Consider the following 13533-nt stretch of genomic DNA (forward strand, 5'->3'; position numbering starts at 1 on the left):
ATTCGCAAAGCAATCCCCTGCCCGCTCCTTGGTTTCCTGCCTCTCTCTCACTGAACCTTTACAGCTCGGCTCGGCTGTCCCTTCCCCAAAGAAGCCTCCTCCGACTTACAAGATTGGGTGTGGTCCTTTTTCTAAGCTCCCACAGCCTCCTGTGCCTCCACTATCCCAGCCCTGACCACTCTGATCTGTCACTGTCTGGTATCTCCAGGATCCCCCAGCCCAGGGCCAGCACAGCGTGAGCACCCAAGGAGTGTTTATCTAAGGCAGCAGTGCCTCCATTCGCTTCCTGAGCGTCTGCTCTTCCGCCAGGCACTGTTCCAGGCGCTGGAGATGAGGCAGTGATGAAGGCAGACAAAATCCCTGTCCTCTAGTGGAGTTAGATAGATGATACACATGAGAAATTGGCAAATTATATTTTAGAAGGTTAGATGCTATAGGAGAGAAATAGAACAGAGAGGGGCGTGGGGTGTAGGGAGAGGATGCCATATGAAATAGGGTGCTCAGTGGTGGCCTCACTGAGATGGTAACATTTAAGCGAAGCTTCTGTAAGAGGTGAGGGGCCGAGCCATGTGCACGTCTTAGGGAAGAGCGTGTCAGGCCGCGGGGACGGCAAGAGCAGAGATCCGAGGCTCCGTCAGCGGCAGTAAGAGGAGGAAGGAATCCCAGGGCGGCTAGAGCAGGGGAAGCGAGTGGGAGGAGATGAGGGGCTGGAGGCTGGACCACCCAGGGTCTGACCATGCATCTTCACCCCCCCCCCCCCCCCCCCCCCCCCGCAGATCGACAACCAGCGCTCACGCCTGCCCGCTTCCCTGGCCAATGGCCGCTTCCGAGTGTACCAGAGCGGGAGACAGGCCGTGGCGGAGCTGGACTTTGGGCTGGTGGTCACCTACAACTGGGACTCCCAGCTGGTCCTGAGCCTGCCCGAGCGCTTCCAGGACCAGGTGTGCGGACTGTGTGGCAACTATAACGGCGACCCGGCCGATGACTTCCTCACGCCTGACTGGGAGCAGGCTCCTGACGCTGTGGAGTTTGCCGGTAGCTGGAGGCTGGACGATGGGGACTACCTGTGTGATGACGGCTGCCAGGACGACTGTCCTTCCTGCACCGCAGGCCAGGCCCAGCACTATGAGGGCGACGGCCTCTGCGGCATGCTCACCCTGTCCAACGGCCCCTTTGCCGCCTGCCACGATGCCCTGGCCCCCCGGGCCTTCCTGGAGGAGTGTGTCTATGACCTGTGTGTGTTCAACGGGGACCGGGCCAGCCTGTGCCGCAGCCTCAGCGCCTACGCCCAGGCCTGTCTGGAGCTTGGCGTCTCTGTCGGGAACTGGAGGTCGCCAGCCAACTGCCGTGAGTGATGCCCCATGGGGGCTGCGAGCACTCGGTGGGAGGCGGGGGACCACTTGCGTCTGCTCAATATCTGAGCACTTGTAGTGGGTCAGCCTGGCGCTGGACCGTGTCAGAGCCGCAGAGATGGCCAAGACGGACAGGCTGTGCCCACGCTGAGCCTAAGGTTGGGGCGGAAATAACACTGGATAGTGACAGCCCAGAGGGGTCACGCTGGGGTGGGGGAGGCACAGGTAGAGTGGTCAGGCCTGGGATAGGGGAAGGTCAAGGGGGTTATGGGAGACCAGAAGCTTCCTGACCCGGCCTGACGAGGGTCAAGGGGGATTTCCTAGAGAAAGGGCTGCCCAGTCGGAAACCCATGGGAGAGCTCAGAACTAGACAGAAAAAAGGGAGCAGGAAGTGCGCTCCAGGCTGAGGGGAGAGCATATGCAAAGCCTGGCATGAGAGATAGTCTTCAGGGTCCCAAAGCAGAAATGTGAGCGGCTCTTCATTTATAACCTTCTATGTCTCCCCGATGTCCTTTGGGCAAAGTCCCAGCTCCTTAGCCAGGTGTCCAGCCACTAAATCATCCATTTACTCATTTATTCATCCCCATCCCTGTGCCAGTGATGGACACACACCTGTCCCTGTCTTCCTGAGGCTCCCAGAGAAATGTTCAGGAGGCTGAAGGCTAGGGGAGAGGGGGGCGGAGGCACCCAGGCCCAGGGCTTGAGAGGGGAACTCCAGAGGCGGAGTAAGTCTGGGGGAGACACTGAGGCCATGTAGGGCTTGTCTTGGTCACTACTGTGTCCCCAGTGCCCAGGAAACACCCCCCTGCAGAGTTCCCCAGTGCCTGGTGCACAGGCGGAACCAGCGAGTTACTGTCTCCTGTGGGCCCGGCCCTGTCCTTGGTGCTGAAATTCAGCCGCGACTGGGACAGATCAGGTCCCCACTCTCACAGAACTGACATCCCAGAGGGGGAGCCAGACAGCAAGCAGTAAAGTGTGGCACATCTTCAGAGAGCAAAAGCAACAAGGTTCATGGAATAAGAGCAGATGGGAGGCCGGTGACAAGGGTGATCAGGGAAGGGCTCCTGAGGAAGTGACGTCAGAGTGGAGACCAGGATAAGGCAAAGGAGTCAGCTAAGTAATAAGGATGCTCACGAGGTGTCTCTGCATGGATTAACTCGTTTACTCCTCACGACAACCCTGTGAGGTCGCTACTATTAGTATCCCATTTTACTGATGGGGAAACTGAGGCACGGGGAGATTGGAGTCATCTGCTCACCATCACACAGCTGAGAAAGGGAGAGCTGAGATTCGAACCCAGGCCACGGGGCTCCAGTAGCCTTCTCTTAACCACATGCTTCCCTGCCTTCTGGGGAAAGGCCGCTATGGGCAGAGGGAACAGCCAATGCAAAGGTCCTGAGGTAGGAGTGCGAGGACCCTCGAGGAGGCCACTGTGGCTGGGGCAGAGTGAGCCAGAGGGAGACTGAGAGGAGAGGAGGACGGAGAGGTGATGGGGTAAATCTTGGGGGCCCTCGTGGGCCACCAGGAGGACTCTGGCTTTTACCCTGAGCAAGGCAGAGCCACAAGAGGGCAGGGGAGAAACATCTTCCGACTCAGGTGTTCACAGGGTCCCTCTGGCTGCATGTGAGGAACAGACTGTGGGGGCAGGATGGCAGCAAGGAGATGAGGCAGGAGGCTGCCAGGGTGGCTGGGACCAGGGTGGGGACCGTGGTAAGAGGAGATGGGGGAAGATTCTGGATAGATCTGAATATGGAGCTCCCAGGCCTTACTGATAGATTGGCTGTCCGGGGAACGAAGCAGGGAGCCCATCAACCATGTCTCTGAGCTTTGGGGCCTGAGCCCCTGGAGAGATGGAGGTGCCATTAACTGAGATGGGGGCTCTGACGGGGGAGCAGGGTTTGGGGAGGCAAGTCCTGGTGCGCCCTTCGGACGGCGCACCCCTCCAGCCCCCTCCACGCCGGCCTGACCCACCTCCCCTTCTCCCCCAGCCCTGTCCTGCCCGGCCAACAGCCGCTACGAGTCCTGCGGGCCCGCCTGCCCGGCCACCTGCAACCCCGAGGCGGCGCCGGCCGACTGCTCCGGGCGCCCGTGCGTCGAGGGCTGCGTGTGCCTCCCGGGCTTCGTGGCCAGCGGCGGCGCCTGCGTGGCCTCCTCGTCGTGCGGCTGCGTCCACGAGGGCCGCCCGCTCGCGCCCGGCCAGGCGGTGTGGGCCGACGAGAAGTGCCAGCGGCGCTGCACCTGCGACGGCGCCACCCAGCAGGTGCGCTGCAGCGACACGCAGGGCTGCCCGGCGGGCGAGCGCTGCCGCGTCCAGAACGGCCTCCTGGGTTGCTACGCCGACCGCTTCGGGAGCTGCCAGGGGTCCGGGGACCCGCACTACGTGAGCTTCGACGGCCGGCGCTTCGACTTCATGGGCACCTGCACGTACCTGCTGGCCGGCTCGTGTGGCCAGGCCCAGGCGCTGGCCGCCTTTCGCGTGCTGGTGGAGAACGAGCATCGCGGCAGCCAGACCGTGAGCTACGCGCGCGCGGTCATCGTGGAGGCGCGCGGCGTGAAGGTGGCCGTCCGCCGGGAGCACCCTGGGCAAGTGCTGGTGAGGACGCGGGGAAACCCCCTAAAGAGCGGGGAGTCTGGACCCCGGGGGGGCTGGGGGCTGTTAGCAGACCTTGTGGCCAGTGGTTCAGGCCGGGGCTCCTGAGGCGAGAGATGCTGCCTCTTGCTTACTGTGTGACTCTGTCTCCAGGGGGGTCTCAGTTTTGTGCTCTGTCAAATGGAGTAATAAGAGGATACCTCCCCAGCCGGAGCCCCTTCACAAGGTGGTCGTGGGGGGGTTGATAGGTTAATATTTGCAGGGTTTCAAAGAGGCCTTGGCACCCAGCAAGCGTTCAGTAAATACCGACAATTTTTTTTTTTTTTTTGAGTAAGATTAGCCCTGAACTAACTGCTGCCAGTCCTCCTCTTTTTGCTGAGGAAGACTGGCCCTGAGCTAATATCCATGCACATCTTCCTCCACTTTATATGTGGGACACCTATGACAGCATGATGGTGTGCCAAGTGGTACCATGTCCGCACCTGGGATCCGAACCAGAGAACCCCGGGCCGCCGAAGTGGAGTGTGTGCACTTAACCGCTGTGCCACCGGGTCAGCCCCTGCTGACAATATTTTATTGTTAGGATCCCTCCCAAGTTATAGATATGAGTCTTTCCTGGAGGACGTTGATTTTCAGAGTAAGGGGCCTTGTAAAAGGTCAGGAACTAGAGATGGGAGCCCGGGGGACTCCTAGACGGGCCCCACTCACGGAGGGTGGCAGGTTTCTGGACAAATATTTCTTAGGGGGTCCACCATCCAGCAGAAGCTGAGAACCACTGATTTTCTCTTTAAAGAAAAGATGAAACTCCAGAGGTGGGTTGTTGTAGGATTCACAGCAATTCTTAAGGAGCAGTTTGGGACAGTGGCCCATGCCTTGGGGAGGAGGATGAATTGGAAATGGGAAATCAAGAGAATTTTCCATGGGCCAGGCCCTAACTGGTAATCTTCAGAAGGACCTTAGAGTCAAGGAAATTCTGCCCAGAAAGCCTAGGGTTTAGAATAGAGAATCTTCTAGATAAACAGAGGGCGTGATTATTAATATTTTTGTTTTCACCTCTCTGAGATGACATCTAAGCTGCAGTTTGAATAATAATAGCCAAAATATATTCAGTTACTTCTGTGTTTAAATGCTTGACATATAGTAACTCATTTAATCTCTGTAACAACCCTGTGAAACAGTTAACCTTGTTAGACGAGGAAACTGAGGCACAGAGAGGTTAAGTCATCTATTCAAGATCACACAGCGAATGAGTGGCCGAGCCAGGATTTGAAGCCAGGCTGTCTGGCTCCAGAGTCCATACTCTTGACCGCTGCATCCTATTGCCTCTCCTGAAGAGAGAGATGGAACAGGCAGGGAGAGAAGTGGATGGAAGTGTGCTCGGGGAGAAGGAACAGCAAGTGCAAAGGTTCTGAGGCAGGAACAGACATGAGGGGAGAGGAACAGCATGGAGACCAGTGGGGCTGGAATGGGAGTGGGGAGGTAAGGCATGGTGTAGGGGGTGGCTATGATAGAAGCTTCTCATTTAAGCTGAGAGGACGAGGAAGAGACCACCAGGCAAAGAGTGGTCGTTCCTGGGCAGGGGGAGCAACAGGCGCAGAGGCCGAGGTTGGACTGAGCTTGACGAGCGCAGAACAGCATGGGGCCGCCCCCGAGAGAATGAGGTTGGGGACATGGGATGGAGAGATTGGTAGGAGGTGATGTCAGAAAAGCGGGGACAGACAGGGCCTCGTGGGTAGAGGGGTTCGATTTTAAGCTGAGACGTGAAGGACGATGGAGAGGCAGCCAGGCAAAGAATAGGGATGTGGAAGAGGCTAGGAATGCCACAAACAGAAGGTACAGCAAGTGCAAAGCCGCTGGGGCTGGGCTGAGCTTGATGAGTTCAGGAGAATACCCAAATGCCTGCATGGCTGGAGTTGCAGGGGTGGGGAACGGGGTGCTACCGGAGAATTAAACTGGAGAGAAGTAGGGCTCAGATAACTTAGGGCCTTTTAGGCCATTACAAGGGGTTTGGATGAAGGCTGACACCTAAAAGATGAAGTAGAGATGGCCAAGTGAAGAGTGATGGGTGGTAATCCAGGAAGAGGGCACAGCAAGTGCAAAGGCCCTGAGGTGGGCCCACACATAATATGCTCAAGAGACTAGCAAGGAGCCCAGAATCGCTGGAACCGAGTGAGTGAGGGCTGGGCCACAGAGCCATGACTGCCCTGACCCCTTGGCCCTCCTGCATTTCCATCCAGGTGGACGACATCCTTCGGCACCTGCCCTTCCAGGCCGCAGATGGACAGGTGCAGGTGTTCCGCCAGGGCCAAAAGGCCGTCGTGAGCACAGACTTTGGCCTGACTGTCACCTACAACTGGGATGCCCATGTGACTGTCAAGGTGCCTCAGAGCTATGCTGGGGCCCTGTGTGGGCTCTGCGGGAACTTCAATGGGGACTCAAGTGATGACCTGGCTCTGAGGGGCGGGGGCCAAGCGGCCAATGCTCTGGCCTTTGGGAAAAGCTGGCAGGAGGAGACGAGGCCGGGCTGCGGAGCGACCGAGCCGGGTGACTGTCCCAAGCTGGACTCCCTGCTGGCCGAGCAGCTTCAGAGCAAGAAGAATTGTGGGATCGTTGCCGACCCCAAGGGGCCCTTCCGGGAGTGCCACAAAGTGCTGGACCCGCAGGGTGTCGTGCGCGACTGCGTCTACGACCGCTGCCTGCTGCCAGGCCAGACTGAGCCACTGTGTGATGCATTGGCCACCTACGCTGCTGCATGCCAGGCCGCCGGGGTCACCGTGCACGCCTGGAGGAGTGAGGAATTTTGTCGTGAGTACCGGGAGTGACGCTCAGCCTTATGTATATTCATTACCGTCTGAATATCATTAACTCATTTAATTCTTAAAGCAGCCCTATGAGGTAGGGACTGGGGTTGTGGCCATTGAGCAGATGAGGACACTGAGGCTCAGGAAGGTTCTGTCCCATGCCCAGGATCATGACAGCTAGGAAGCCACAGATGCAATAGATGTTTGTGAAATGACCAAACACACGGGCGGCCCCAGGTCTGACGCCCCTATGGCGGCTGTCATTCAGAGAGGAGCTGCCTGCAGAAGGAACCTGCTCCCCTCCCCTTCTTGGCCCGCAGCTGACCTGCTGCGCTCCTTTATGACATCCGCCTGGCCCCGTGGACAGTCACTTCGAGGCCCTCGCTTCGGATGTGGGTGCAGGAATGGTCTTCGGCATTTACGCTGGGCTGTAAAAGTTTGAAAAGCTGTGCATCCATTCATCTGACTTTACTGCCTAGCTTTATTGCTGAACTAGAATGCACATATTCAAAGACAGGTGCATGTCATAAGCCAACAGCTTAGTCAGCGTCCAGCAAGAGAACAAATCTGGGTAACCTGTCCCAAGAACCACACCAGGCCCCCCACCCCCTCAGAAGCCCCTTCATGCCCCCTTCCCAGCATTGTGCCCCGAGACGTAGCCATTATTCTCACTTCTCACGCTTTTGAACTTTATAAGAGTGGAACCACACATCTCTAGTTTTCCATCCTAAGTGTAAATAATTACAAAGGATATAATTTCTAGCAAATGATAACTTTTGACTTTTAAAATTTTTTTCAAGGTCTGCCCCCCCCCTTTTTTTTTTTTTTTTGGTAAGGAAGATTGGCCCTGAGCTAACACGTGTTGCCAATCTTTCTCTTTTTTTTTCTCCCCAAAGCCCCAGTGCCTAGTTGTATATCCTAGTTGTAAGCCCTTCTTAGTTCTATGTGGGACGCCGCCACAGCGTGGCTTCATGAGGGGCGTGTAGGTCCTCACCCAGGATCCAAACTGGCGAACTCTGGGCCACCAAAGCAGAGCATACGAACTTAACCACTATGCCACCAGGCTGGCCCCTAAAAATATTTTCATTATGGAAAATTTTGAACATACTCAAAGCTGGAGAGAACAGGAGAACAGCCCCTCGAATATCCATCATCTGCCTTCCACAATTATCAACATGATGATGACATTTTAAAATAAAACTGTTACTTGACTTACATTACTCTTTTAAACATATTGAACACAGTGGCATACATCACTGGCCATTGAAAAATACACGAATGTCACATCATTTGTTTTTTTCCTTCAACTTACATTCATTCATTCATTCATTCAGCAACTGTTTGTTGAACACCTCCTGTATTCCAGGTGCTGGGGATACACTGGAGGGAAAAAAATCCTTGCTCTCCCGAACCGATGTTCTAATGGTTTTTAGTTCCAATAGAATTGAATCTAATGTAATAGAAGTATATACCTGAAACTCTCTTTTTTTGATCACTGCAACAGTTAGTTTTTGCTGGGTAACAAACATCCCCAAAGCTTAGTGGATTAAAACAGCAGGTATTTGTTATTTCTCATGGTTCTGTGGGCTGCTGGGCTGTTCTCCTTGTCTGGGCCAGCGTGGCTCATCTCCACGGGGGCCTGGATGGTCTGCAGTGGCCTGACTGATGCATCTGGCAGTTGTCAGGCTGGTTGGTCTGGGGCAGCTCAGCCGAGACAGGTCGAATCCACTCTGCTTGGTTTTGTCTTCCAGCCGATAGCACAGGCTCCTTCACACAGTGCGCTCCGCTCCCGAAGAGCCGCAAGGGCAGACAAGCCCCTGTGGATAGGCACTTCCAGCCTCTGCTGGGCCATCACCATCACATTTGCTGATGTCCCCTTGGCCAAAGCCAATACCACAGCCAAGCCCAGAGGTGGGGGTGGCCATCGGCAGGCTGTCACAATCCCCATCATACTTCTCTGCCACAAACATATACATATGTGAACAACATTCAGTAATTTCTAGAAATTCAGGAGACCATAAGACTCTAAGTGCTAATCAAAAAAAATCATGGAGTGAGGTATCATTGCAAGAATCACGAGTACACGACTGATAAAAAATATTAAACCTAAAAAGGTGAAATGTGTTGGAGAGGCGTCTCTTAGTGAGGCGAATAGGGCATTTTCCCCAATAGTTCAGGGATGTTGTGAGAATGGAACTCAGCGTCAATTGTAATCCTATTTTTCATTTTTGTAGACATGTTCTTATAAGCAGGTGGCAGCGGAAGGAGTTCTGGTGGAGCAACATCACTCCACCCTCTGAGCTCCTTTCAAGTCTTAGGGAAGTCGGTCACGCAAGGAGACACCACAAAACTTACTTTTTCTGATCTCTGAGCAGCTGATTCACTCAGGCCCTCCTTCTGTTTTGTCGGGAGCAGAGTTGGAACCGAATTGTTACCCAGTAATGATTCGTGATTCCTTGTCTCCACACTTACAGCAGTATTTGAAATCGTCCCTTCATGTCACGCCCTAGGGCAGCGTACCATGTTAAGATCTGGGATGAGTCGGGGCTGTGCTGTTCTCTGTAAAGCAGGAGAACCACATTTGCAAAAGGGACAGTCGGGGAAAAAAGGGGGAGGCTGGCCTGGGGGGGTAGTGGTTAAGTTCACACACTCCACTTCAGTGGCCTGGGGTTCACTGGTTTGGATCCTGGGCACAGACCTACACACTGCTCATCGAGCCATGCTGTGGTGGCGTCCCACATAGAGGAACTAGAATGACCTACAACTAGGATACACAGCTATGTGGGGGACTTTGGGGAGAAATAAAAAGAGGAATATTGGCAACAGATGTTAGCTCAGGGCCAAAAGAAAAAGGGACAGTGGGGAGGGAGAGGCAGCTCCATGGCAGGCGCATCCTCAGGCCGATCATTTCAGGAGGGGCGGGTGTACTTACAAGGGCTTTACGGTTCTCATTTCATCCTTGCCAGCACCTGGGAGGTGAGATCTTTCCTGTTCCTGGTTTGCAAAATAAGGAAATGGAACCACAGAGATGTTAATTTACTTGCCTGAGGTCACACAGCAGGGCAGCACGATGTGGGCCCAGGCAGGTTGACTCCTGAATTTGCACTGTTCGTTGCTACATTCTGTGGCCTCTGTGGAAATTGAGAATCTCTTTATTTCCTTTAAACGACTCTTGCCCCTGCACCTCTTGGAAGTTCTAGAAGAGTGGGTTGCGAGGACTCAGACATCAGGCAGAGGGGGCCTGGCGTGGGGCCTGACCCCACGCACCCAGCACCAGCTTCCACGATTGTGAATATTTTCTCATTCTCAGTTTCTCTTCTCTTCTTCCACTGCCCCTTTCTCTTTTTATTTTGCTGAAATATTTTAAAGCAAATTCTAGACGTATGAGTTTTCCCGTAAATACTACAATAAACATCTCCAACAGATAGGCCTTTGAAGAACCTTGACCACCATACTATTATTACTAGTAAGGAAAATAGCACTAGCTCCTTAATATCATCTAAGACCCAACTTAGATTCGAATTTCCCCAAATTGTCCCAAAAAATGTGTTTTTTCGGTTTCTTTGAATCTGGATCCGGACCAAGTCCGTACACTGCATTGGGCTGATTTTTCTTAAATCACTTTTATCCTGTAAGAGCCCCTTTCCTTTTTTTTCCCCCAACATATTATGATGAAATTTTTCAAATATACAGAAAAGTCGAAAGAATTTCACCGTGACTACCCACATCCTTTCTGTCTAGATTCCACAATCTATTTTACTCTCCCCGCCGTATTGCCTATCTATCTCCCTCTCCACCCCTCCCTTTTGTTCATGCCATGTATTTCTGGGGACAAAAACAGGTCATTTCTCCTGCAGAATTTCCTGCTGTCTGAATTTCGCTGGTTGCTTCCTCGTGGTGTTGCTTATCTTGTCCCTCTCTCCCCTAGGTTCTCTTGTAAACTGAATATTAGATCCAGACCAGTGCTGTCATCAATGTTGGTGATGGTGGAAATGCCTATTCTGAGCTGGCCCATGTGGTTGCCACTCTTCGCATGGGGCTATTGAGCACTTGAAGTGGAGCTAGTGTGACCGAGGAACGAAATCTTCAATTTTACGTCATTTTAATTAACTTACATTTAAGTGGCCACAGTGCCTGTCATATGGGACATAGCAGATAGAGAGGCTTGATTGGGTTCAGTTTTCGTTTTTTTGGGTTTTTTTGGTTTTTTGTTTTTTTTGAGGAAACCATCTGTCTGATAGTCTGGAGTGACTGGAGTTTGGAGAGAGGAACAGAGATTTTTTTCCTTTTCTTTACAACACTGGCTAAGTATTTTAGTGTACGATAGAATTGCTATTATGACTACGTATTACTGCGATAGAATGAGGAAGCGAAAAATGCCGCATTCACAAATACGCTAGATAGATGACACACACACGCACTATACATGCGTCTATATTTTAAAACATGGACCACATCTCCACAACTTGTTATCAGCTTGAATCAGGTCTTTAAAGACGTTACAGATAACCCCAAACCAGAGTTAAACCGAGATCAGGTTAACCGTGACGTAATCTGTTCCCCAGGCCCCGCTGAACGGAGGGGCTTCTCACAGCTGGGCCCCTCGTGTGTGTGTGTGAGTGTGTGAGCATGTGCACACGCGTGTGTGCGGGGGCGGGGTGAGCTGTGTCACCGGGGAGTGGGGAACCTTGGTCCTGACAGCCACTCTCCCTGCAGCCCTGGACTGCCCACGCCACAGCCACTACGAGGCGTGTGCCTCTGGCTGCCCACTGTCCTGTGGAGACCTCCCGGTGCCCGGGGGCTGCGGCTCCGACTGCCACGAGGGATGCGTGTGTGATGAGGGCTTCGCGCTCAGTGGTGAGTCCTGTGTGGCCCTGCCCTCCTGCGGCTGCGTCTACGCGGGCGCCTACCACCCGCCAGGCCAGAGCTTCCACCCAGGACCGGACTGCAATTCCCTTTGCCACTGCCAGGAGGGTGGCCTGGTGTCCTGTGAGCCCTCCACCTGTGGCCCGCACGAGGCCTGCCAGCCATCCGGTGGCATCCTGGGCTGCGTGGCTGTGGGCTCTGCCACCTGCCAGGCATCCGGAGACCCCCATTACACCACCTTCGACGGCAAACGCTTCGACTTCATGGGCACCTGTGTGTACGCGCTGGCTCAGACCTGCGGGACCCGGCCTGGCCTGCACCAGTTTGCCGTCCTGCAGGAGAATGTGGCCTGGGGCAACGGGAAAGTCAGTGTGACCAAGGCCATCACTGTCCAGGTGGCTAACTTCACCCTGCGGCTGGAGCAGAATCAGTGGAAGGTCAAGGTGAGCACAGGGGCAGAACAGGAAGGGGAGGGGCCTGGGACAGACGGCGATCTGTGGGTCGGACACGGGCAGCACTCAGCCCAGGGGCAGGGGGCATGGAGCTCGGCGCGGATGTGGGAGGCATGGGGTCCCCAGGAGAGGAGGTGCCGGTCAGAGTGCAGAGTGGGGGGCCAAGGAGGAAGGCGGCCCTGAGGACCTGGGACCTGCTCCCATGTGGCTCAGTTTCCCCCTCTCTCTGCTCCTCAGTGTCCCCTTTCCCTGCCCCTCAGCTGTCCTCTGAACATCTCTCCTACCCCCTTTCCCTTCCACTCCATCTTCCTCTCCACCTGGCTCCTGCTCCAGCCACCCCCCTGGTCTCCCAGCCAGTGATGCAATCAGAGGTTGGGAAAGTTCAGGGATGGGAAAGGTTCAAGGACAGAGGACAATCTATGGGTGACCCCATCACCCCTTAACAACCATACCAACAGCGACAATGGCAGCCACAGTTTTTACACGGCTGACCCCAGACCTTGTTGGCACTTCACATCCATGGCATCATTTTATCCTCACAACAGAAGCCGGAAGTACCATGACTGGCTTTATGTTTTAGAGGAGGAGGTCCCTTCATTGGCCCAAAGTTCCCCAGGTGAGGCAGGACTTGAAGCCAGAACGGCGTGCCAGGAGAAGGCGCCCTGGACCCTGGGCGCTCTCCATGGTGCTTTGCCGACAGAGAAGGATTTGGTCTCATGTGGAAACGGGCATTTCACTTACACTAGAGGGATTTCTCCAGCGACCCCACTAAAATGCGGGCACGTGGCCGTTGTACTAGTAACAGAATTGATGATGAGGATGCTGATAAATAGCTGATTTTTTCAGGTGCTCACTACCCAACGAACATGCATTAGATGCTTTAATATATATCGTCCCTGATGTCGTGCAAGCTCCTGGAACAGCGCCTGACATATAGTTGGCTCTCAGTACATAGGAGTTGTTGGTGTTCTTGTTATTTGCCTCCCGCTGAATCCCTCAGCATCTCTATGAGGTGGAAACTATTATTATCACCACTTTACAGATGAGGAAACTGAGGCACAGAGGTTAAGTCACTTGTCCTTAACCACTCCCCGTTCCTTCTTGGGCTGTATGGCAGTTGACTGTGCCTTTAGGAGGTTCGGACAGGAGCATGTCTTTCTCCTGCCTTCTCCTCTGTGTCCTCACACTTCCAAAAGAATCTGACACTCATCGTGTCTGCGTTCAGGAAGGCCGAGCGAGCGTGTTCATCAGGGGGGCATTGATAAGGCTGTGTGGGTGCCCAGCAGCCTTCAGCTGAAACCACTGGGTCTTGGGTCATGGAGCCAAGAAGTTCATTTCCCCAGGAATTTAGCCTGACTTTTCCACCCACTGATGCTTAAAGCGAAAACCCTTAGCACCCATTAACTCCTCGAAATAAAAACTTCCAATCGTAGCTAATAATGATGGCGGAAGGCTCCCAGAGCATTCATTCC

General features: G+C 54.1%; 1 protein-coding gene across 1 annotated transcript in view; it reads left to right on the forward strand.

The window, feature by feature from the left end:
• The window catches only part of FCGBP (Fc gamma binding protein), a 40004-nt gene that overhangs the window by 7057 nt on the left and 19414 nt on the right, over positions 1 to 13533 (forward strand). Inside the window, 4 exon segments of the mRNA XM_046680735.1 lie at positions 777 to 1347; positions 3341 to 3945; positions 6180 to 6747; positions 11460 to 12052. Of these exon segments, the coding sequence (XP_046536691.1) occupies positions 777 to 1347; positions 3341 to 3945; positions 6180 to 6747; positions 11460 to 12052 (2337 nt within the window).

Source organism: Equus quagga, chromosome 13 (genome assembly GCF_021613505.1).
Source record: "Equus quagga isolate Etosha38 chromosome 13, UCLA_HA_Equagga_1.0, whole genome shotgun sequence".
NCBI classification, from domain to species: Eukaryota; Metazoa; Chordata; class Mammalia; order Perissodactyla; family Equidae; genus Equus; species Equus quagga.